Below are 25,384 nucleotides of genomic sequence, written 5' to 3' on the forward strand. Positions count from 1 at the left end.
ATCATGTAGACTTGACTTGCCTGGAAAATTGGCAGCTGACGAATTTATCAAAGCTTTAGTTGGTCAAGACTGTGATTACAATTGGCGTTTATACTGATGCATTTTTTTTTCCTTCAAATCCAGTGATAGAGAAAAAAAATCTCTACTCAGGAAAGCCTCAGAATATGTAACACTTAAAGACCTTTCCTGCAAAAACTGCTTCAATAATATATTATCAGTTTCCAAGAATAAAGTCAGAGACCTAGCTCTCGAATGGAAATGTTGTGTTTGGGAAAACAGGCAGGAAACACAGAAACCGACTAGAATGTTCGGTGAAGACCTTAACCACTGAAGGAAGAATTAGGGTAAATACACAAGTTTAAACTAATTTATGTGATTGCCAGAATGAAAGTAGGCTGTGACAGAATACTGAAGGAAGAGACTAGAAGTGGAACTGAGCCAGAAATCAGTACTTCTGGGTGGGAATGTGGGTGAGGGCAGTATTGGTAGGAAACAAGTCCTCGTTAAGTATGTATTTTCCAAAAAAAAAAAAAAATTGCTGAAAGGCATTGGTTTAGAGACTTCTTTAACCAGATAAACATATTTAGAACTAATGTTAAAAATTTTTTTTTCCAACGTTTATTTATTTTTGGGACAGAGAGAGACAGAGCATGAACGGGGGAGGGGCAGAGAGAGAGGGAGACACAGAACCGGAAGCAGGCTCCAGGCTCTGAGCTGTCAGCACAGAGCCCGACGCGGGGCTCGAACTCACGGACTGCGAGATCGTGACCTGGCTGAAGTCGGATGCTTAACCGACTGCGCCACCCAGGCGCCCCGAAATAATGTTAAATGATACAGTCACAGAAAGAATTTAAATTCAGGTCTAAATGCCCCAAGTCACAGGAAAGGCAAACAGGAAAACCTCTCAGCCATCGAAAAGCAACACAAAATAAAGCAAAAACCAGTAAGAGAATTTGAGTCCTTTTTCAGAGCCCTGCACCTGAGCCAGGCGACCATGCAGGTGTTTTGTTGTGTTTTGGAACACAGTTGAAAGCATAGGATGTAAGAGGGTTTATGTCGCATGTGAATTAAGATGCCACGTAGTCTGTTCAAAAATAACATCGAAGTCATTTTTTAAATTTATACTTTACTCACTAAAAATTTTCAGAATAAAGTTTTATAGGGTATGTTGAGTTTCAATTAAGGCTGATTTCAGAAGAATCTTTTGATCTGGGTGCATCTCTCTATATCAGGAGTTGGCAAGCTGTCCCGGTGAAGGGTCAGATAGTAAATATTTGAGGCATTTCAGGGTAGAAGCAGCCATAGATGATGTACAGGTAAATGAACGTGGCTGAGTGCTAATAAAACTTGATCTACAGCAGTGGTTGGAGGGCTAGGTTGGCCCAGTGGCCTTAGTTTGCTGACCTTTGTTCTGATGATCCATCCACCCTTCCTTCACCTGTTTGGAATGGGGTCATTGAAGTCTCTTTTATTTTTTAAATAAAATAAAAAAAATTAAATTTTAATTAAATTTAATTAAAACTTTTTAATTAAAAAAAATTTTTAATGTTTATTTTTGAGAGAGAGACAGAGACAGAATGTGAGGAGGCATGGGGTAGAGAGAGAGAGAGAGACAGACAGACAGACAGACAGACAGAATCTGAAGCAGGCTCCAGGCTCTGAGCTGTCAGCACAGAGCCGGATGTGGGGCTCGAACTCAACGAACCGCGAGATCATGACGTGAGCCGAAGTCAGACATCCAACTGCCTGAGCCACCCAGGCGCCCCCACCGGCTCCGTGTTTTTGCATTCAGAAGTCAAGAAGTCTTGGCCCACATGCATCTGTCTTGATGAGCAGTTTTAACTGTACATCGGCCGTAAGCCACAGCTTGCTTTCTGGGTGAAAAATGGGAAAGCGAAAATGCAGTGCCCGGCACAGGATATATTAGATCGGATGAGCCATTGTGTGTAAACTGCTTATGGGTGATATTGACACTCCCCGGAGTTTATGTGAAGTGGGTGCCCGGTGGTGTAGGGGTGCTGCCCTAGCCCTTGGGACATCCTTGGCAGAGACCGCACATCGTACTTGTTCCCGTTATGAGGAAACAGAGCAGCAGGCAGCAGTGTCCCTGGGTCAGGCTTCTGTCCCCTGGAAGCCACTGCCCGGGAGCCCCAGTCTCTCCGCGGGCTCTGCCCTCACGAGTGCCGCCCGCACTGGGTTTCTACTCTTGGTGCACGCACGTGTCACACAGATGTGCCGCCACCCGTCCTGGGATGTTTGCACAAACTTGGCTTCTCCTCCACCAGCTGTGGAAGCTGCAGGCCCTGCCGGGCTGTCTGTGTGGCCCTGTTTGGTTTCCTGGAGCCGTTCCGTAGGTGGGAAATGCTGTGTGTCCCCTGCCTCCCTCTTTCCTCCTCCGTGATCCTCACTCCTCTCTCTGCCCTTCCCCCGACTCCTCCTCCTCCTCCTCCCTAGGAAGGTCCAGGTTTTCACGTTGGGGGCTCAGGGCTGCACCCTCAGCACCTAGAGCAGAGCGTGTCTGGCGGAGGCTCCACAAGACGGTGCTGCCGTCATGAAGTCTGGTTTTTGTGGCCCTTCCTTCAGGGGATTCAGAGGACGTGTATTCTTCTGTACTCCTGACAGTAGCAAAACTTGGCCAGTTCAACTCCCTGTGCAGATGTTCACTTTTATTGAGCCCTGGCCTTTATCGATCCCTCGTACTGTGCTAAGTATTCTTACGCTTTACCTCATTGACTGGTCACCAGGACTCTATGACACATGATCCCTGCTTTCCAGGTGAGTACCCTGAGTCTGGGGGAATCAGTCACGGCCACACAGCTGGGAGCTGCCCTGGCCGGGGTTGCATCTCCAGAGCCTGTGTGCTTAAGCCTCCAGTCTTGAGCAGAGTAACTGTTCTGGAAATCTTGGTCCAGTGCGTGCTCTGAGGCCCTTGGCCTGAGCTTTGCCCGTACAGCACGGTGATGCAAAGGGGCACGGGGGTGATGGGCTGCCCCGCGGGGGTGCACGCTCCCCAGTCTTCAGTGCCACCACAACCGCTACCTTGCCATCCCCCGTAAGGTGGCAGGGATTGCCACTGTGTCGCGGCATGTCACCCTGCCCGCCCCTGAGGTCCAGCCTGGCCGTGACCGTCTGGCCACGCTGTACTGGCCTGCAGTTGCTGGCACGCTCCGCACTCCCTCTGGCCCCAAACTTGGTGTAGTTCATAGAACTTGTTTGTCCGTGAGCGCGTGGGGTCAGGGTTCGCTCCGACCCCGGGCAGGTCTCTGTTCTGTCTCCACAGGACCTACTCTTTGGGCACCAGTCATCGCGCATTGCTCGCTCAGAGCGCGCCCAGCCAGCCTTGGGGCACTGCGAGCGGAGTGATTGTGTCTTCTGTTCATCACCGTGTCCATAGAAACAGAACCCTTCGAGCCTTTGCAACCGCAGATCAGTTTTTTAAAGTGACAGGAAAGGAGTCCATTCATTAAAAATACTTAAAAAATTAAACCACTGTAAAAGGGAAAATTGAAATGAGCCAAAGGATAAAAATATCTTGGTTAACACTGCATTTGTGATATATATCATTCCATTTTTAGAAAATCTGTGCACGTATGTTCGTAGTAATCTCCATGAGGAGCTACTTTCCAAAATGCAGGCCTGCTTTCTGCCCTTTGCACTAAATCGTGGCCACCTGCAGTCACTCGTCTGTCCCGTCACTGGTGATCGTCGTGTGCTGCCTCGGTGCATTTCTGTGCCCTCGTTTATTAGGTTCATCTTTACCTTTCCGTGTAAGGTAAGGGCTCTCCTGTGACATAAGCTCACGTTGAATTTTACAGTTTACGTTCCTTCTGCCTTTGGAAAGAGAACCCTGTGGTCTAGAAAACAGAGTGTGAGTGATTCCTCATCCTTTTTGGTTTTTTTTTTGTTTTGTTTTGTTTGTTTTTTTTTTTTTTGGGGGGGGGGGACAGAGAGAGACAGAGCATGAACGGGGGAGGGGCAGAGAGAGAGGGAGACACAGAATCTGAAACAGGCTCCAGCCTCCGAGCCATCAGCCCAGAGCCCGACGCGGGGCTCGAACTCACGGACCGCGAGATCGCGACCTGGCTGAAGTCGGACACCTAACTGACTGCGCCACCCAGGCGCCCCCCTCATCCTTTTTGTACCATTTTGATAAATCTAAAAATCTCAGGCTGTTTTTTTCTGGAGGTTTTTTTTTTTTTTTTTTTTTTTTAACATCTGAGAGAAAGTGTGAGTGAGAGCACACGCGCATGAGCGACGGAGGGGCAGAGAGAGAGAGGGAGACACAGAACCTGAAGCAGGCCCCAGGCTCTGAGCTGTCTGCACAGAGCCTGTCACGGGACTCGAACTCACGACCCGTGAGGTCATGACCTGAGCCGAAGTCAGAAGTCGGATGCTTAACGGACTGAGCCACCCAGGTGCCCCTAGAGTTTTCTGTTTAAGGATTGTATCACTAAGAAGAGAGGCCCCCCCCCATATGGAAATTTGATCACCTTGAATGCATCTTAGCTCCCACCCCGTAGTCTGACCTGGCCGTGAGGGGGCGCTGGAGGGTGTCTGCGGCTGCTCCTGCCGGCCTTGGGCTCACCCTTGCTCCCTGTGGGGTGAAGCCCATCTCAGCCAGTTCGCCTTCCGGGGAAGCCATTTATCCCTTTGCTTCTGGATTCCCGCTGCCGAGACCATTTGGGGGAGTTATTAGATCTTTCTGTAAGTTAGGGACCTTAACGAAGTGCAGAGTAAATTGAGAAGTCCTTTGTACAATTTTTAACTATTACTTTTTTTTTTTTTTTTTTTAAACTAAGGGGAACTTTTCTGACAACGAATTAGCTAGGATGTGACAGCCGACACCATAGTTGCACTCGGATCACTGAGTCGTGCAGACCCGCTGAAGCTTCCAGAAGGACGAGCGGGAGGTTTTCCGTGCACAGCATGAGAACACACACCATGCTGACCACACTTTCCCAGGGAGAGGCTACCCTTGATAACTGGCCATTTGCCCAGAGTCTGAAGCTTGTCTTTTTATTTTTTCCAACATTCTTTTTGAAGGGCAACAGAAGTAGTAGGAACCTAATTCTTCTGCTTAGTATGCTGGCATAGAGAAACCCTGTGCCCGTCATCCAGACCAGATCCGGTCCACGGCGATGGCTGGGTCTCAGCTGTTCTGTGCGGTGCAGGGAGGGGACGCGGTGGCAGCTAGGGATCTGCCAGACCCACCACGTGTCGTCACAGGACCAGTTAGACAGTACGAGGGATCTTTCCTTTGAGGTCTGCGTGCCGCTAAGTCCGTTACAGATCTTCCCCCCAAGGTAATGTCCTTATGTTCCTTAACCGGGGATGGAAAGTGCACGCTGCAAATGTGGTCACTTGCCTTTAATATTTCCCTGTGAAATATTACTCCAAATTATACAGCACTTTTCAGCCCTTTTTCTTAGGCTGAAAGTATTTGGGGGCCCGAGTAGTACAACTAGGTGCCTGTGATGAGCAGTCTGCAGTCCTGGCAGTCCCTGCGTGAGGGGTCTTGGCCGTGGATGGAGCCAGGAGAGCCCAGGCCAAGCTTGGCCCCTGCCGCGTGCAGGCCTCCTGATTGCTCATGGAGTAGCTGCGAAGTCGCCCTCATCGTTCCCAAACAGTTCTGGATGCTGCGATGTGCTTATCCCACTGTGATTTTTTTCCTTTTAAGATCCAAATCCTAGGGTGAAATTGAAAAGCCTCAGGGAGCCACGTCTCCAGATAAGAGCAAAGTAAACATCAAAGTGTCAGGCCCAGGGGATCAGATTTGATTCATCCAAAGCCGGGAGGAAGCCGGCCCGACACCTTTCTGCCGAAAAAGTACTGCACCGTGTCCGGGTTGGAAGGGTCATCGCAGAACCGCTTTGAGAAGGAGGCGCTCCGGGGAGCATTTGGGGCGTGGGGCGTGATCCCCCTTGTTCTGCGGCCGCTCCTGAGAGAATGGGGCTCCCGGAAGAACGACCCATTGCAGCCCTAGTATAGGGAAGCAAAGGGTCCTTATCCATACATTTAAGACAGCAGACCCAAACCTAACAAAACGAAACCCCAAAACTGTTCAGATCTCTTTTGTCCCCCAATTTTATTGAGATATAATTGAGAAAACTGTATCTTCAAAGCATACAGCTTGATGATTTGCTATACATAAACATTGTGAAATAATTACCACAGTCAAGTTCGTTTTCTGTTTGTTTGGGATGTGTGTGTGGGTCTCCCCAGAACGCTTAGGCGCTTCATGCCAGAGTCCTCCGTGAGATGGTCTTCATCTATAAATAAGATCAAATCGTTTTCGAGCAGGGATCAGCCTTAGTGTAAGCTCAGGTCCCGAAAAAAATTTTGTTCTGGTCAGCATCCCTGCTTTTCCATACAGCATAGTTTCAGGGAAAACTCAGCTGTGCCTCCGAAGGCGGGGTGTTCGTGACCCTGCACGGGCACGCACTGTCGGGCTACGGGATCTTCACGCACCCACAGCCCTGCCTGGTGAACGCCTGTCGTTTTTAAAGCAGCGTTCCCAGGGTGGAGTTGGGACGGTGGTACAGAGAAGCCTTCTAAAAGATGTGGCTGTCGTGTGTGTGGAAACGACGCTGCTTCTCCGAGCAGAGGTGGCCCCCAGGGGCCGGTGGCCGCATCCCAAGCACACCAGGAGTGTGTTTGGATGCTGTCGGGGCCAGGACGCCGTGACCACATGGGCAGGGGCAGAGGGGCACATCTGCTTTGCCTCCTGCTCTGCCAGATCCCCGGGAGGGGTGGGCACCCTGCAGAGCTAGATGGGGTGGCCCTGCGCTGTCAGGGTCTCACCCACACCTCCGGGCCCCTCACGGAGAGGATTAAATGCCAGCAGATTCTGGAGAACACCCGCCGCCCGGGGCCTACCTGGCGAATAGCAGGTGCTCAGCAAATGTGAGTGCCCTTTACTCCGTGACCCAGATGGCAATCTGAGGGGTTACCAGATGGGTTAGGGATCTAGGGAAGTTGCTCAGAAATGAGTGTTGCCGGGACTGTGCAGAGGACTGGGGGCGGAGCCAGGAAAGAACCCTGGGCCTCTGAATGTTGCCTGTGCTTTTCGCCACTGTCACCGTTTTGGGTGTGAAAACAGCCCATCCAAAGTAGTCCCCGTTCCTAGAACTTGCTCACCAGATACACTCCAAATTCTACCGTTAACCGTTCAATGCTGATGCCCATCCCTACGAATAGAGGCACGGAAACGTAACCAGATACAACGTAAAAACACCGTTGGTGTCCATCTTCTTTCTGTTCCACTTCCTGCCTCCTGAGCCCAAGTGATCCCCCCGCCCCGTCCCCACACCCCCACCCCCACCCCCCCGCCTGAGACGGTGGTGAAAGTGCTATGCGTGAGGAAGGGGACTTTGTAAGCGCTCCAGCATTTCGTTGATGGTACCTTAAGATGTTCATTTCTCTCAGGATCTCCACTAACACTCGCTTTTCCAAGTTCATCTTCCCAGAAGCGTTCTTAAAGCGGATTCTGATTTTCTGAAATGGCAAGGATACTTTATTTTTAAAACCTCGTTATTTTAACACTGCATCGTTAGGTGTGATTCTGACATCCCGGCAACGTGAAGCTGTAAGCTCACCAGCTGCCATTAACTTATGGTGCGTTTTGTCAGATTTTATGTGGTGTATGTGAACTTAATATAGACTCCATAGCCCTGGAAGCTGTGACTTGTCAGAATTGCAAAATGACATTGTCTGGGCTTGCAGCGCAAATAGCAGTAGCAGAGATTTCAAATGAGTGAGTTTTGGGAGTCTCCGTATCATTATCATCTGGGGTTGTTTAGCTCAGTTCGTCGAGGGCCTGACCCGGACGGAATACGAGGGTCATGGGTGTGATTCTGGCTACTTCCTCGGTCTCAGGAGCTCAGTGTATAAATTTTTTATATGGCTGTCCTTCACTCCAGACCCTGGGGACAGCGTGTCAGGCTGAAGGCAGCACTGCCCCCAGGAAGCCCAGTTGGAGATTGCTCGCGATTCTGATAGGCAGACCAGTAGTTCTCACGCGGCTCACATGTTAGCCACACTTGGGAAGCTTTTAGAAAATACTCTGGTGCCTGGGTGGCTCAGTCGGTTAAGTGGCCGACTTCGGCTCAGGCCATGGTCTCCCGGTTCATGGGTTCGAGCCCCGCGTCAGGCTCTCTGCCGACGGCTCAGAGCCTGGAGCTTTTCAGATTCTGTGTCTCCCTCTCTCTCTGCCTCTCCCTCACTCGTGCTCTGTCTCTTTCTCAGAAATAAACAAACATTAACATTTAAAAAAAAATCAAGACAATACTCCTACAAGGGGCTTCACGTGTGGATTGTGAACCAGTTGATCTAGCCATGGGTGTTTCTTAAAGCTCCCGAAACGAAGCTCATGCGTGGCCAGGGTTGAGGTGCCCTGGAAAGGGGGTGCACACAACTTGGAGTGGTTTCCTTGTATTTCCTAGGGCTCCTTAATGATGCTCACATCCCGGAAGAGAGAAAAGCCACCTTTTGGCTACAGTGTTCTATTTGGCTTTTACTATCTGTCATTTGGCTTTTAGGGCATGGCTGAACAGTGCTGGAATCTCTTCAGCAATGAATCATAAGATTTGGTTGTTTTAAACATGAATTGAGGCGTTTTGATAAATCAAGATGCATTTCTTTTAATGTTTATTTATTTTTGAGACAGAGCATGAGCAGGGGAGGGGCAGAGAGAGAGGGAGACACAGAGTCAGAAGCAGGCTCCAGGCTGAGCTCTGAGCACAGAGCGTGACGCGGGGCTCGAACTCATGAACTGTGAGATCGTGACCTGAGCCGAAGTTGGCTGTTTAACTGACTGAGCCACCAGGCGCCCCTCAAGATGCAATTTTTTAAATGTTTATATTTGAGAGGGAGAGACAGAGCGCGTGAGCGTGAGCCGGGGAGGAGGCAGAGAGAGAGGGAGACAGAATCTGAAGCAGGCTCCAGGCTCTGAGCTGTCAGCACAGAGCCCGACGCCGCGGGGCTCGAACTCACCATGGGCTCTTTGGAAGGCCAGTACCGGCTGTGTGGTTGATTGAACTTTGGCACCAAGATTTACGTGAAAATAAAAGAGAAATGATTCTGTTTAAAGGGCCCAGCAGACTGGGGGGCCCTCCTCGCAGACATCTGGGTGGAGAGGAGGCTCGCGGTCACTCCCCTGAGCTGGGGTCTTTACGTTACCTGCTCATTCCTCACTGCACTTCCGGCTCATTCTTGGCTCTTCCTTGGAGCGCGTGTGTTCCTGCCAGGACCCTGGGACGACCCATTTCTTCCCTGAAGCTTCGCACACAGCGGAGGGATTCCCGTTGCTTTGCCGCGTCTTCCCCCTTTCGTTTGCTCCGCACAAGCTTGGGCTGGTTTTCACTCTGCCCTTGGCTGCGCTTTGGGGTTTCTTACGTGGTCGCCTCGGGCAGGACCTGTCTTCCTTTTGGAGGCAGAGCAGGCCCTCGGGTGACACCCGCTGAGCTTGGAAGATGAACCGGAAGGTCAGTGTTGCGGGTAGAGCCGGGAGGGGGACCAGGGAGGGCGGCAGTGCCCTGTTTTTCCTCCGAGGCACTTCAGGTCGTCAGGCGCCAGCTTTTTTAACAGGTGTGCGTCGGGCCACTGCGGTTGAGTGACACACGCTTGTGTGAGTTGTTCATGTTCTGAGCGTCCCCGAGAGGATGAATTCCACATTAAGAGATGGTCCTGACAAGCTCGGCTTTTGACCACGGCTGGAGGGACGGATCGGGGATGAAGGTGTTTACGCCAAAGGAGGGGGAGTTTGCGGGAGGGACGGCAAGTTGCCAACGACGGGTGGACGCTCGTTACGCGTACCGGGACCACTGCTTTGTCACTCGGTAACACTGCCGTGCGGTGGCGGGGAGCTGAGGGCTTGCTGGGCACTCGGGGCAGCGACGGGCACGGGCCCTGCCCTTGGCCGGCTTACTCTCTGGCAGGTGCTAAGTGGGCTGGAGGCTGTGCGGGGGTGGGGTGGAGGGAGAGGCAAGTTAGAGGACGCCGAGTGTAGGCTGGTGGTGCTCCAGGCACCGTGGAGACATATAGGAGGAGACCCGTTTGAGCCTTGAAGCCACGACGTCAGGCAGGGTGAGGGGGCCCTCCTCGAGAACCTTTGTCATCGCTGTGCTGGAATCCGAGTAGCAGCTCGCGCTGCAGGCTCTCGGTCCCCAGACGTTCCCACTCCTCTCGTCCCCTCGGTGTGTGACTGCCCCCACTATCCCGAAGCCTCCCAGGAAGCCTGCTCAGCCCTCTTCTCTGGCACTTGCCGGGGTGGCCCGGTCACCTGCTCCTGTCTGCACCCTCCGTGGGGCTCTGCCCCCGCCCCCTGCAGGGTAGGGGACGGCCCTGCCTCCCCACCCGGCCCGGCCTGGCAGGTGCAGCCGCTCTAGCCGCTCACTCGTGTTCTGTTGGCGCGAGCCCGCGGGGCTGGGGACTGGACGGGGGCAGGGCCGCGAGCCCCTGTGGCCAGGTCGCCCCGAAATTCACGCAGTCACGCCGTTCCCGAGGCCGTTGGGCCGCCGCTTCCGGGGGGCTCCCCAGCAGGCTCCGAGAAAGCCGCGGTCTTGATTTGAGAGCCACCTCAACTCCGTTACCGAGGGTCAACCTGTGCCGTGTTTTCTAGTTTCGGTACGAAAGAACCATCTGTTCTCTTCTGACAACAGAAACGCATCCCGCGTAGATACCCTGTCTTCACTCCCGTTACCTTAAACGGTAGCCAGAGCGGTCCGAGATGAATGAACCCGGCTGTGCTAGGTTGTCGCCCCCCCACCCCGAGGTCCCCGAGAGGGTGCTGGGCAGGGACGAGCACCGCCCGCGTCCTGGCCGGGAAGCTGCCAAAACGGAGCGCGCCCCGAACGTCACCTTCCCCGTCTTTCCGCCTCCCAGAGCGCCGAACAGATCGCTGCGCTGTGTAGGAGTTTCAACGACTCGCACACCACCGGCATGGAAGGGCCGAGGGGGACCCGGGAGCCACCTCCGAGGCCGCTGGCTCGCCACCTCTCCGAAGCGGATCGCCTCCGGAAAGTCATCCAGGAGCTGATGGACACGGAGAAGTCCTACGTGAAGGTAACGGGCGACTCCGCACGTTCTTGCCGGCTCTGTGGCCCCGCGGCGGCCAGCGGTATGTGGGCGGGGGCCCCCGGGTCGCATGCGCCCCGAAGCCCAGCACTCCTGACGGAGCCCCCTGCCCCTCGAAGTGGTGAATTGCCGCTGGGGAGGGGGCGAGGGTGCAGGAGCTGGGAGGGCCCGGAAGGATCGGCTCCTCAGCTCCCTTGGTTACCACGGTAGCTTTCACTATGGAAACATGTTCTAGCTCATCGTCTGCAGTCTGTGGGAAGGGAGTCTCCTGGTGGAGTCGGAGGGGGCCGGAGAGCACTTAGGGGAGGAGGGACTGGGGAACAGCTTGCTCCCAGGAGACTGTTGCTGCGGCCCCCAGACCTGCCTGGTGGAGGTCACTGTGCGGGACAGAGTCCCACGCTGGAGCAGCTGGCCTACACGTGGCCGCTCCCACGCCCGTGCGGACGGATGGTTGCTGAGAATCTTCGGCACCCGAAGCATTCACTTATTTATCTCTGAAGCCCCCAGTAAATAGTTCGAGACACATTTTTAAAAAGTTTTATTTATTTATTTTGAGAGAGAGGGAGGGAGGGAGGAAGAGAATGAGAATCCCAAGCAGGCTCCACACTGTGGGTATGGGGCCCCGTGCGGGACTTGAACTTACAAACTGTGAGATCACCACCTGAGCCAAAATCCCGAGTCAGATGCTTAACCGGCCGAGCCCCCCGGGCGCCCCTATAGTTTGAGAGACATATTTTACGAAGAGCACTGGAGCCTGGGAAGGGAAGACAGAGTTCTTTTGCTTTAAGTATTTGCTGAGGCTCGGGTAGTACCGTAAGCTCACTTCGTTGGCCAATTCTGGAAGCTGCAGGGCACAGGGCAGTGGGCAGAGGATCCCGCCTGGCTTTGCCTCGGTGCAGCGGCCTGGCCTGGGGCCGTCCCCTCCACCTCCGTCCTCCCGGGTCTCAGACGGGCGTGCCCTTGTTCCTGCACAGGTGCGTCACACAGACACAGCTGTCACCTTATTTCTCCGCGAGACGGGCCTGAGCTTCCCCTTTCATTAGTGTCCCTGTCACTTTATCTGGGCTTTACTGAAGGCCTCATACACAGGTAGCCCAGGAAAACTACCCAGAGCCCCTTCTTTTTGGTCTTGTAGAGAAGAAAAGAAAGCTATGGAGTTGACAGTTTAATTTCACGTCCTGTTACGTGTTGTCCTGCGGATGATGTGAACGTTGGGGAGCTCAGACTAGATTTCTGGATCTTCCTGTGACCGTGATGGCCTCTCCCAAGCAGCTTTGTGCGCTGTGGTTTGAGGCTTCAAGAGACCCTCTGGCCTCTTGAGGGTGGCCATGAGCTTTCCACCGAGATTCAAGGGCAGAATTCCTTGAAGTCCCCTTCCTGTTGTCGCTGATGTTCCGTTTTACCGTGAGGCCGCACGGGAGGCTGGTTTCCCTGAGATGCTGTAGGGTATAAAGGTGGACGTTGTGGGTGAGCTAGACAGGAAGGACCCTTCTCTCTGCAAGAAACCTGCACTTTGTTCCCTTAGGGCTGCAGCTGTCCGGCCCCGCGGCTCCGCGCCTGCCTGCTCGAGGCGTGTAAGTCCCGCCGAGCAGCACCGGCCGCACGAGGGAAGAGGGCAGCCTGTCACTGTCTCTCACAAAATAACCAGCACCCGGTGCCTCTTGTGATTCGCACACACACCGTTTTTATTTTGTGGTTTCTTTTCGTGGCTGACATTTAACACGGGATTTTACTTGTTCGTCTAACCTTGATCCCTGCATGCGTGCAACTTGGAATTTTCAGCCTTTGTGTGTTCCCTCGAGATACGGTTCAGTAACTCAGCACACCTCCCTGCTCGGAAGCAGTCGCCGGGGAGGATGGTGAGGGCGGAAAGGCCAGGGAGCTGTTCGTCGCGAAATAGTGAAAGGCCTCCCAGGCCTGTCTACTTGCTCCCAGAATCTATGCCATAAGGTTCTGGAGGCTTCGGGCTGTTACAGAAAGCTCTCTGGGTCTCGATTTCTCCATTGTAAAATGAGAGAGCAAAGTAACGGACTTTGTAGTCGGTCACTTATGTTTTCGTACTCAAAATTCTTCAGAATAAGCAAAACAAGAAAAAAATCTTTCCTATTACAAAATTGTATCCTGGTCTTGGCTTCAAATTATTGCAAATAAACCGTTTATGGAAGGAGTTGTATAAATGCCGTCAACTCCCACTGGTCCGTACCACTGGGGCCCGGTGTACTGGGGGCTCAAATATGGCCTAGATTATAGGCCGCTGATCCTTGGACATTTTTTCTTGCATTTGAATACGGGAGTTCGAAATTCTGCTAATGCGTCAACCCCAGAGTTGAAGAGCTTCCCAGGTCTTGCCCTGTCCTTCTCAGCTCCGTGGTGGGGCTGTCACCATGCTCCCCGGTAGAGAGGAGGAAGCCAGGGGAGCCGGCAGGGGTGCTCATGCCCGACAGAAGTGCCTCGCCAGAGCTCCCCTTCTCCGAGGGGAGGCGGATGCCCCCTTGCACCGGTCCACAGAAGGAGTGGCTCTGTCACCAAGCTGTCTAAGCAGAGTAGGTGACCCAGCTGCTGCGTGTACTGCGGGATTAGCCCGTATGAATTAGGGCAGAAATGAGAGTAAGCAGTTGTATTTATTTAGTTACTTACTTAATTTTTTTAATGTTTATTTTTGAGAGAACATGAGTGGGGGAGGGGCAAAGAGTCACACACACACACACACACACACACACACACACACACACACACACAGAATCCGAAGCAGGCTCCAGGCTCTGAGCTGTCAGAGATCATGAGATCATGACCCATGAGATCATGACCTGAGCCGCAGTCAGACACTTAACCGATGGAGCCGCCCGGGCGCCCCTGATAGTAACCACTTTTAGGGTCACGAATTGCAACAAGACACGATTCCATCATTCCCAGTGGGAGTCTGGAGCTGTGGTCAGGGTTGCTGGAAACTCTTGGGTATTTTGGAGACATGAGTGATAAAGACTCTTTTCTTCCACGTTTCAGGATCTGAGCTGCCTCTTTGAATTATATTTGGAGCCACTTCAGAATGAGACCTTTCTCACCCAAGACGAGGTAATCGGTCCCCCGCCACCCCCACCCCCCTGCCGTCCACTAACGCACAGGTTAGTCTCTGTTTGCCCTTTAGTGGACCTCCCTGGAGGTTGTATCTCCTGATTCCCCAGAGAACACACGGGACTTAAGCATCGTCAGAGGGACCAAGCGTGGCCTCCTCCAAAGCCGTTTATGTGGCCTCTGCCACGTGAGGCCCAGCGGCAAGAGTTTGTAAATGCAGGACAGTCACGCCCTTTTTGTAGGAAGTGTGGCCCAAAGTCACTCCTTAATCCATGACTTGTTCGTGTTCAATCTCCGTAATGGGTTCTTCGCTACTGACTTCCGTCGTTTACCAGTTTGAATCCTGAAAAGGTTCCATCCGTTTAAAAAGTTAGTTTGGAACTGCCGGAGCTGGAGCTGTAAACCCCTGTGTACAGACGGTGTCCCAGAGGGAATATGCTGCCTTCGTTCAAGGATTCACTTCTGTCTGCTGCTCCCCGAAGGACTGGGGATTTGTTGGGGCGGCCCCTCTCCACCCCCACCGCTGATGCCCTCTGTTCAATCCCGGCCTTCATGTAGATGGAGTCACTGTTCGGCAGCTTGCCAGAGATGCTGGACTTTCAGAAGGTGTTTCTGGAGACTCTGGAGGATGGGATTTCAGCCGCCTCTGACTTTAACACCCTTGAAACTCCCTCACAGTTTAGAGTAAGTAGTTTTGACTTAGGTTTAAAGCAGAACTGGGTGGGTAGAGTGCGGCGTCCGCCCTTGGAAAAGAAAGTGTCCCTTGACTGCTGACAAGGTAAGTTCAGTGCTTTCGTTGCACTGTTTTCCTGTGGCAGCTGGTGAGAGGCTACATTTTTACTTGAGTGGCCCCTGTAAGCAGAAGTCTGGGTGGCCCAGGTTTTGTGGAGTCTGCCTGGTGGCTGACCGTGCCCACGCTCTTCACTCAAGTCCACTGAAGGATGCGTAGGGGGTTTGCTTGCGAAGCGGGAGCGCTGGCCCTGAGTCTCATCCTTCATTTTCACAAGGTCCTGTGACCCGGGGACATGGGTCCCGTGACACGGGTCGGTGGTACTGAGGGAGCCCTCTCTTCTGTGGAGCCCGTCTCCAGTGTGAGCATCCGGGACCCGGAAGGAGCCCCTCTGGGGAAGGAAAGGAGGCCGACGGTAGAAAGGGGGCAGGGCGGTACCCGGACGAGAGCATTTGTCCCGAGTAAGGCACAGTTGGCTTGATTAGTTATCCTCTCAGGTCATTCGTATCCCGTTTTGTCAGGTGTATTTTTGTAGAACTTTCTTTCTTGCCCTTTGCCTGTAGTGTCAGTAGGCTCGGCTGCCAGAAAGCTTTCAATCAAACTAAAGATCTGTGAGGGAAATACCAGACTGTTCTCCGTCTGCCGTGAAAATGGCACAGTCTTGGGCTTATTTCATTTGGTGATTTTCTGAGGCATTAGTGCTCTGGTGTCTGAAAGATGCCACGGATGCACTGAAGTAGTCAGAGGCCACGCCAGGGCCAGCAGACGTTGAGTAAACCATGACCAATGTGACTTTTCTTCCCCTTCTAGAAACTACTGTTTTCCCTTGGAGGCTCTTTCCTTTATTACGCGGACCATTTTAAACTGTACAGCGGGTTCTGTGCTAATCATATCAAAGTACAGAAGGTTCTAGAGCGAGGTAAGGTGCTGTGCTTTTTTTTTTAAATTGTTAACAGAGTAAATTTGCATGTAACAAGTAGGGATAAATGCAGTTTTGATGGATCCTGCTCCGTTCTTGACCTTGAAATTGAGAGAGATTAAAGGGAAACTTTTCGGTTTATTTCAGTTTATTGGCAACAGTGAACATATGTCCTAAGAGCAGAGAACTTTCTTTCCCATGTGTCACTTTGCTGTTCAGTTACCTCTGGATTCTTTTTTACCAAATGCCTTGATCTAAAAACTCAGAACCATGAGCCCCTGGATGGGGACAGAAAACACTCTGCTGTTTTGTTTCTTCCTTGTTAACCTTCTCACGCCCAAGGAATCACTGCACTCATAAGAAGTGTTAACTAAACTTAAAGTCTTTTTTGTGGAACCAGGAAAAAACTAACATTTAACAGCCCGCACCCTCTCACTGAAATACCTTTCATCTTTCCACTTAAAAAATTTTTTTTAATGTTAATTTATTTTGAGAGAGAGAAAGAGAGCAAGCAAGGGAGGGAGGGAGGGAGGGAGAGAATGAATCCCAAGCAGGCTCCGTGCTGTCAGCACAGAGCTTGATTTGTGGGGCTTGATCCCACAACCCATGAGATCACGACCTGAGCTGAAATGAAGAGTCGGACGCTTAAGCAGCTGAGCCATCCAGGTGCCTCTCTCCACATTTTTATCACCTCACTTTATTCTAGTGGCTTTAACTGAAGACTCCCATTTTCTTTTGTCTGCGTAGACCTGCGTGGTCGACCCCCTCACCCTTCCCTTTCGTGCTGCCATCAGACATCACTCTGTGGAACTGAGAGAGATGCCTGAGTGCGGGTTCCTGCCCGGCAGCGGGTCAGGTTTAGGCCCACGGCCCGCGCCCTGAGCCACCTGGGCTTTCGGTGACGGGCCAGCCCGTCAGCCCAGCCTGGGAAGCGTATTCAGAGATCTGGTGACAGCCGTGACCTCCTTTAGGTGCACGCATGTTGTGGGGAATGTTGTGGCACAGTTACCATCACCGTCCCGTTAGCCTGCTGTTCGGTCCGGTCCGGTAATACCCAGACCAGGAACGCTGCTTTCCCTGAGGTGGCTCCGTTGCTGAGGCTTCTCTCAGTCACACGCGCATCTCCACGTACGGGATGACAGTTCTCAAATCGGTCTCTCTCTGAAGATGCTTCTCTGTCCCAGTCTTTGGAACGCTCATACATTTCTGGTGGCGAAGATCGGAGGAGGAAAAATCAGTGATGCGGGCACAGGACTTGAGATCGTGAGCAGCGACGATTCGGTTTGTACGGAGAACATCAGACAAACACGGGAGTGTCTGAGGCTCGGACAGTACAGGCATCTTACGAAAGTGTGTGCGGTCCTGTTTACGTTCATCAGAACCGTCTCCAGACCAGGTTACCAGGCTGCCTGACTTCTCCGGTGTGAACTGGGGGATAAGACCCGAACCTGCTGAAACCTCAACTGTTATCATGTCTTCAATTCCTAGGATCAAAATGACTCCCCCCTGCCCCCACCCCCCAGGACTTGAATGCCTTCTTTAGAAATCCAAGTGGCCTCATGCGGTTCACTCCCGTTATAATTCGCTACCACTGTAGAAGCCAGTGAGTCAGGGCTCTCTTCTGGGACAGAACTCTTCTGTATTTGAACGTTTCTTAGTTGCATCAACACGGCAGTAGCCGCCAAGGTCACTTCTAAGCCCCCTCCTATCTGTCATATGCTTCTAAACGGCATTGTCAGAAAGGACAATGTTCAGTGTTTCTTTCTCCAGAGCAGGGAACAGACTCTGCGGTATCGTGGAAGGCATGTGGAGGTTTATTCCAACACTCTGAGCACTAGCCGGCTCCACGGATGCACCCTGGCCATTTGGTTTACATCTGGATCTTTCCAGTTTCGTGGAAGACCAGGCTCAGGTTTAAGAAACGGAGTCTCGAAGTGCCGGGAGTTAATGAGCTCCAGCCCAAATATGCCTCTTGTACTTGTTTAAACAGAGACCTGACTCCATCGGCGTTTCCTCCCAGAAACGCCTTCTTCTTGAAGGTCAATACGCAGTAACGTTAGTGCATCACCAATGCTTTGCTCGGTTCTGAAGGATCGTCTCGCCATCCACTTGGGTAGTCACATTCAAAATGGTACCGCGCCTCCTAGAAGTTGTAGGTTTTGCCTTTGGAACAGAACCCCAGGTGAGGGTGTAATTTCATTCAAATCGGCTGAATTCCAAACAGCTGGTCACCCAGGGTCAGCAGGTGGAATCCAAAGCAGCCACTTGTGCATCCGTTGGCTCTCTCGAAACTAAATGGAGTTGGGTTCCGTGCGTGCTCTTTGTGACGTCAGACTCTGAACACAGGGAGTGTTCACTGCCCACAGAGGTGCCGTGTGGTGGAAGGATTAGACTGCTCAGAGCTGTGGAGGTGAAGGCAGCAAGCAGTGCTTATCAATTTATTTTAAAAGAAAGGGGTACCTGGTGGCTCAGTCAGCTAAGCGTACGACTCTTGATTCGGCTCAGGTCATGATCTCACGGTTTGTGAGTTCAAGCCCCACGTCAGGCTTCTGCGTTGACAGTGTGGAGCCTGCCTGGGATTCTCTCTCTCCCTCTCTCTCTCTTCTCCCACCCCCCCCACCAAGCCCCCCACTTGTGCTCTCTCGCTCAAAATAAATAAACTTAAAAAAAAAGATAACCCCTAAGTATACAGAATAAGTAGCAATCTGTGCTAGAATGGTGGTGGGGGGGGGGTGGTGGAATACTGGTTTATTTTGCTATGGGATTCTTCTGTAGAACAGGATATAGGATGATACATTTTCGTGGCTTTGTGAATTGGTTGAAACTCACTTTTTAGGCACCTAGAACAATCTCTCTCACGGGTTTGCATGGGAATATGCCTCGAAAGTCAGACATTCCTGCATTTCGACTTGGTGTTCCTCTCTGGCCTATGTAAGCTCCCTTTGCCGGTGGGATTGGCCCCAGAGCTGTGATGCCGAATCCGTGTTGACGGCTGGGTGCCGGGCCCGCTGAAGCATTTGGGTTTTTGTAAAGAACGCCATTGGGAGGGCTGTTGAATAGACGATCTGGGACCGCATTAGAAACGAAATGAAGTCGGGTTTCGTTCACGCTGCTGTGCTCTTCTAAGGGTCTTTTCCCCACCTGCTTGTAGCTAAAACTGATCAAGCCTTCAAGGCTTTTCTGGACGCCCGGAATCCCACCAAACAGCATTCCTCCACCCTCGAGTCCTACCTCATCAAGCCAGTTCAGAGGGTGCTCAAGTACCCTCTGCTGCTCAGGGAGCTCGTGTCGCTGACGGACCATGAGAGCGAGGAGCACTACCACCTGACAGGTGAGGAGACAGAGGCAGCGCTCGTGAACGCCACGGCTGCCAGCCGCCAGCCCGCGGGGCCCCTCTTCCCGGCCTCGTTTCACACATGGCGACTGCAGTTCCTACAGTGACCGAGTGGGGATTAAAGGAGATGATTCACATAAAGCACCCATCAGAGCACCTGCTAAGTGGAAAGTGCCCAATCAGCGTTCCCGTTTGTCATGAGCGATACTTTGTGCTGCCTCATTCCGAAGAAAACCGGAGTGGAAGGCCAGTCTGTGGTTCTTCGTTGTAATGACTCGATGGCAGTGGGCTGTTTGAGCCCTACTTGAGGAATGCTTCTGTTAGTAAGGAAAGCCTCGAGTCCGGGCCGGAATCTTGAACTCACCACTGTTGGTAGGACTTAAAATTAATAAAATGACGATTTCCTACTTTTCAGAGGCACTAAAAGCGATGGAAAAAGTAGCCAGCCACATCAATGAGATGCAGAAGGTCTATGAGGATTACGGGACCGTGTTTGACCAGCTCGTGGCGGAGCAGAGTGGAACAGAGAAGGAGGTCAGTGGGACTTCCGGATCCCGAGAAGCGTGATGCGTTTGTTCACTGAATCCGTTGGCACCCTCCAGAGCAGGCCGCCCTGTTCGGGCTCTCCTGGAGGAGGGTGGGCCTAAAGTTTCTTTGATCTAAGTGCTTACAATAAGCCACACCATTTAAGTGTAAATGTGACATAAAATTCATGACACCGGTTTGAGAATGTAACCTTATGTCACCTTAACACTGTACAGAAGAAAATAAGAAATCTCATTTAGCTCGTCCCTCCCTCCTCCTCCCTTTCCGTGGGGCAGGAGGCAAGACTAATGCACAGAGGCCGGCGCATCTATGGAGGGCGCGAGCTGGCAGAGACCGGATGAGTACACGGGTGGGGGCCAGCCTGTGGGGAGAACCTAGGGCTTTTTTCTGCTTTTCTTCCTTCGCATCTGACATCGGTGGCCACCTCCTTACTTACGGAACTAGTTGTCCCTAGAGTGACACCATCTCTCTCTTGCTCTCTTTTCTGGCTGATTACTAAATCAGGATCTTGAGCTTTTAAAGGCTACATGTCAGAGGGAACATAGTTTGACTAGAAAAAGGCAAGGACAGAAAACAACTGGAGTTGAGTTTTTTTATTAGTTTCAGCGCTGGTGCCTCTTGATAGGCCCAGAGCAGTTTGTGGCTCGGGGCTGGTGAGTGCACTAGAGCCCCGGGTAAATATTAGTGAGGACAACGTAGGAGAGTCTTGAACCGTCAGGGAATTGGCACCATGGAGTAGGTCACGAGGCGTGTCTCACCCACATACGACACGTGCACTGAACAAAATGCCTTCCCAGTTAGCTTCTTTTTCAGACAGTTTGATGCGTCGCTCGTATTTTCAAAACTTACGCTGTTTAAAGGCCCCATGTTTACAGGGGCCATGATAGATCGAGGGTGCTTGCATTTTGGCAGTCACCGGTATACGGTGACACACGTATGTGATTCACGCTCCCAATGGGAGACGGTCTACCCCCCGCGGTCTCCATGTCTTTCTCTCTCGTTTTTACGAAACAGGTGACAGAACTTTCCATGGGGGAGCTTCTGATGCACTCTGCAGTCTCCTGGTTGAATCCATTTCTGTCTCTAGGAAAAACCAGAAAGGACCTCGAGCTCACAGTGTTTGGTTAGTATGCCATTCGAAAGCGCATAAACTTACAAAAGGCTGGTGGTGATGAAGAACTTCCTAAAGCCACCAGGCCGGCTAACTCCGGGTTTCCGAGAGTTAGAATCACTGTCATAAGGGCTTTTGACTTCACAGAGCCAGCCTCCAACTATGTAAAATGCTGTCACTGTGCATACTCATTATCTTGTTCTCCCTTCTGCTTGGCTTAGTGGTTCTGGCCAAGTGTTACAGGAACAGATCTCTTGAGGCTATTTTGAAACCTGTTATCTTAATTGTTTGCCGCTTTTCAAAATGTCTTAATTCTCACTGAGACCCAGTATAGACCCTGTGTTCCCACCGACATGAACACCATGTCCTCAGAGTTCAGTGAAATAAAACAAGAATTTTTTAAAAATTGCCAAGATCTATTTCAGATAACCATTCTTATTTTTTAAATGTTTATTTTGAGAGAGCACCCATGTAAGCGGCAGAGGGTGGGACGGGGGGGAAGAGAGAGAATCCCAAGCAGGCTCTGTGCTGACAGCACGAAATCAAGAGTTGGACACTCAACCTACTGAGCCACCCAGGCGCCCCCAGATAATTGCTTTTAGGTGAGCATGTATACCTGCATAATTCAAATACGGCCAGAGGGAAGTCTCATTTATTCGCTCCTGTGCCGGCATAATGGGGTCTTAGAGCTTCTTAAGTTTGAAGAGCTTTGTTCTTTTAAAACGTTCAGCTTCGGGGCGCCTGGGTGGCTCAGTCAGTTAAGTGTTCAACCTTGGCTCACATCATGATCTCACGGTTCATGAGTTTGAGCTCCACTTCGGGCTCTGTGCAGACAGCTTGGAGTCTGGAGCCTGCTTGGGATTCTGTGTCTCCCTCTCTCTCTGCCCCTACCGCACAAGTGCCCTGTCTCTGTCTCTCAATAATAAACATTAAAAATTTTTTTTTAATTTGTTTATTTCCCATAAATGTCCAGATTAAAAAAAAACAAAAAACAAAAAACCATTCAGCCTTACTTAGTTCAGCCTTGGGACAAAATCTGTATAAAACAATGAAAGACTTTTCTTTTTCTTTTTCTTTCCGTAGTCTTTAAGAGAGCTGTCATACTGGTTTATAAAGAACACTGCAAACTGAAGAAGAAACTGGTAAGACGAGAAGTAATTGTGATCACAGCCGCCTTTCCAGGGCTCCCTGTTCCTAGCAGCGTTGAGCTGAGAAGCCTGCTCAGTGCCACGGCCTCGCTTGACTAATGTGACTTATTCCTGGGGTGACTAACCCGCTTAGATACTCAGGGTGACTTCTTGTTCTCCCCACAAATGACATCTGTTTTAAAAGAAGATAGAGCCAAATAACCTGTGCTGGGCTTACGTAGAAAATCAGCTTTCACATCCCTGAAAACGGCCCATGTTTGTTCCGTACACGACAGACCGCGTAACTTTGGTTGTTTTCAGATCACTTTTACCTTGACTCAAAACAAACCCAACAGCTTAGCTGAATCAGCTAATAAGCCATCAGAGTCATGACCGTTCAGAGGCAGTGAGGACACAGAAGGCTTGGTTGTCATTCTTGCTTGTCTAGAAGTCTCTGTCCCCCTAACTATGGCTCTGCCCTCTCCCCGAGCACTCCGTGAGCTCTTTGAGAACTGGGAGCACAGCCGACCCGATCTGGTTCTGCACCCTGAACGCTCACACAGCCGTGGCAGCCCTGCCCACAGGGAGACCTTAAAGTCCACTCCCTGCACACCTCCTCTCTGGGTGAGAGCATGTTCTAACACATTTCTTGGGGTGGGGGGGGCTTTCATATTCCAGCCCTCGAATTCCCGGCCTGCACATGGCTCTGCCGACTTGGATCCATTTAAATTTCGCTGGTTGATCCCCATATCCGCGCTTCAAGTCAGACTGGGGAACACAGCAGGTAATTGGTTTGTGCAGTAGGATGCCAGGAAAAGGCATTTTAAAGAGACTTGTTTGCATCGTGGAATGAAAAACTAGGAGAGAACTTCGGGGATAATTTTTGGGTTTTATTTTATAGGCAAGGGAAACGAGGACAAGAGAGGTTGTTCTGAAATTTTTGTTTTTAACACACTTTTGCGGAAAGTAAATGCCAACGGGTGGCTTTTCTTTGCCAAATATGTCTCTTCATCGCTTCCTTATCTTCACTCAGCGGGTTTCCACTTTTCTGCCTAATATCCTTGATACCCTGAAATTTGTTAAAGAAAGAAAGGTCTACAAATTTAAATTAAAAATATTTTGAGATCCCAGAAAATTCCTTAAGATTAAGCAGTATTATATGTGATATTAGAAAAAAAAATCTCCAACCTTAGAGAATGTTCAGAGATCCTGTGAGACTAACCACGTTCCGGTGACAATGCCTCTGGTGACAGGACCGAGAGGCTGAGGCACGTGGTGATGTCCTGGGTCCCTGTTTACTTTTTGTGTGAACTGCTTACCTTTCCTAGAACAACTGACTTTGGGCTGGCCTCTTTTACCCCAAGTACCTGAGCACAGCCCGCACGCAGTTCCTTCCAAGGAATACAGTGAATGGAAGGGGGTTGAAAAACAGGATCCGTTTAATCTGTTGCCCAGAGAGGTGAAATCCGGGGCTAGGGAGAAAGCACGTTCAGATGGATGGAAAACTTTACCAGGAAACATAAAAAGTAACTAAAAAGTACTTAACTTTTGAAAACCATTTGTGAAAGTCCAACATAGAATGAGCCACGGAAGAAAATGAGGAGACTCGGGACAGGGAATATTTGACTTGAGTCTTTGTCAACCTCACATCTTTGGCAGAGTTGCAGACCCTTGTCTCCTCTTCCACAGGGACAGAAAATAATTCCATATGGGAACTGATCCATACGAAGTCAGAAATAGAAGGACGGCCAGAAACCATCTTTCAGCTGTGCTGCAGGTACTACTGACTTCCAAAAAATACAGCCGATGGGAATAAGGCTGAATTACGCTCTCTCAAAAAAGGGAGTTTAATTTTAGTGCCCTCCTGAATTTTGAGGACTTCAGGTTCACACCCAGCCTCCCCCGACACGGCAACTGTGCCTGTAATAGAACACGTTGATTAAATATACATCCAAATCTTAGTGCTCCAAGGCACTTCAAGAACCGTCACTTTTCACTCTAAAAAGAGTGTAAGTGAGGAGACCACAGAGCCCACAGGCCGGGTAACTCGCTGCCGGTCTGTCCTGAGATCAGATGACACCGAAGGACCAGGGCACGTGGGGTCGGAGCATGACACTGGACGTCACTGCTGTTTTCTCTTCTCTCTTCACCAGTGACAGTGAGAGCAAAACCAGCATCGTCAAGGTCATTCGATCTATTCTGAGGGAAAACTTCAGGCGTCACATAAAGTGTGACTTACCCCTGGAGAAAACGTGCAAGGATCGCCTGGTACCTCTTAAGAACCGAGTTCCTGTTTCGGCCAAGTTAGGTGAGAACTTTGCCGGCCTTGTGTTTATTCAGAAAAACATTCTGAGCTTCTCTGCAAGGATGTATGTTCTTGCGACGTGGCGGTTAAGTCCTCCTCGCGTCGTACAGTCCCCGGGGGAGCTCCGTAAGCTCTGAAGCAGACACCCGAGTCCACAGAGCTGTGCGAGAAGGTGGTGGCAGTTGTTTTCCTTTTAAGACACCTGAACTGCCTCCTGCTCCCAGACCTTGTAGTAAACTGTAACCACTGCCAAGCCCAAGGCCTCATCTTCCCTCCAGCTGACACAGCTCAGAATCACCATCTCACCTGTTTCTTCCACCGAGATGGGGGGGGGGGGGGGGAGGCGTGCTTTCGTCACCACCATCATCCCGGTGCTCAGAACGGCTCAGGGCATCTAGAAAGTCATTGCTTGATGAACCGAGATCTTCTGCTCATTCTTATCCACTCAGTGAGTCAGCAAGGAAACATTCCAAGTCATGCTCTTCTTCAGCTTTCTGCTTGCTCTGTAAGATTTCAGTGTTTTCACCTTTCTTCACTAACTATTTTGTTAGCATCTTTGACGTTGTGCGTAGTCTTTTAAAATACTTGTCTTTATTTTGGTCACAGTTTGACCTCTTCAAATTTACTGCATACTTTCTTTTTGTTTCCCTCCATTGTCAAAATAAGCTAGATCCATCAAAAACGCACTTACTGTCTATAGAAACCTCACAGCTGGGAGCTCCCCTTTTCCCTGCAACCCAAGAGTGAGGAATCAAACACACACAAATGATTTTTCATATTAAATCTCTGAAAGTTGGCTAGAAATGCCAACAGAGACCGTTGTCATGAGTGATAAAGGGCGTTTTTCTTTTAATTGAGCAGCAAGGGAAATAAGGGGAGACAATAGGCACAGAAATGTGGTAGAATCTTGGTTATCAAATTACAAAGCAGTTTAGTGGAAGAAAGGAACATAGGTTTTATTAATAACTTTTTCATGTATCCATTGGCAGACTGAGAATCCTAGCCCTTGTCACAGTTTATAGCTTGTTGTTCTGGCGAAACAACTGAGCTCCGGTAACTGGTCATCTAAAAATGCCAAACCCTCACGGCACCTGGGTGGCTCAGTCGGTTAACTGTCTGACTTCGGCTCAGGCCATGAGCTCACGGTTCGTGGGTTCGGGCCCTGCA

The 25,384-nt window shown here is 50.9% G+C and overlaps 1 protein-coding gene across 8 annotated transcripts in view; it reads left to right on the forward strand.

Moving 5' to 3' along the window:
- The window catches only part of TIAM2 (TIAM Rac1 associated GEF 2), a 223,259-nt gene that overhangs the window by 196,912 nt on the left and 963 nt on the right, over positions 1–25,384 (forward strand). For 7 of the 8 annotated variants that reach the window (XM_047859600.1, XM_047859602.1, XM_047859603.1 and 4 more), the window contains 11 exons: positions 10,882–11,061; positions 14,077–14,145; positions 14,704–14,829; positions 15,686–15,794; positions 18,946–19,125; positions 19,544–19,662; positions 20,689–20,797; positions 21,869–21,927; positions 22,591–22,696; positions 23,602–23,689; positions 24,066–24,220. In XM_047859600.1, coding sequence (XP_047715556.1) covers positions 10,882–11,061; positions 14,077–14,145; positions 14,704–14,829; positions 15,686–15,794; positions 18,946–19,125; positions 19,544–19,662; positions 20,689–20,797; positions 21,869–21,927; positions 22,591–22,696; positions 23,602–23,689; positions 24,066–24,220 — 1,300 coding nt within the window. Of the gene's footprint in view, positions 1–3,713; positions 3,773–10,881; positions 11,062–14,076; positions 14,146–14,703; positions 14,830–15,685; positions 15,795–18,945; positions 19,126–19,543; positions 19,663–20,688; positions 20,798–21,868; positions 21,928–22,590; positions 22,697–23,601; positions 23,690–24,065; positions 24,221–25,384 lie in introns of those variants that run through there. The other variant, XM_047859606.1, reaches the window with a different exon arrangement.

The sequence above is a fragment of the Prionailurus viverrinus genome, chromosome B2 (assembly GCF_022837055.1).
Source record: "Prionailurus viverrinus isolate Anna chromosome B2, UM_Priviv_1.0, whole genome shotgun sequence".
In the NCBI taxonomy this organism is placed as follows: domain Eukaryota; kingdom Metazoa; phylum Chordata; class Mammalia; order Carnivora; family Felidae; genus Prionailurus; species Prionailurus viverrinus.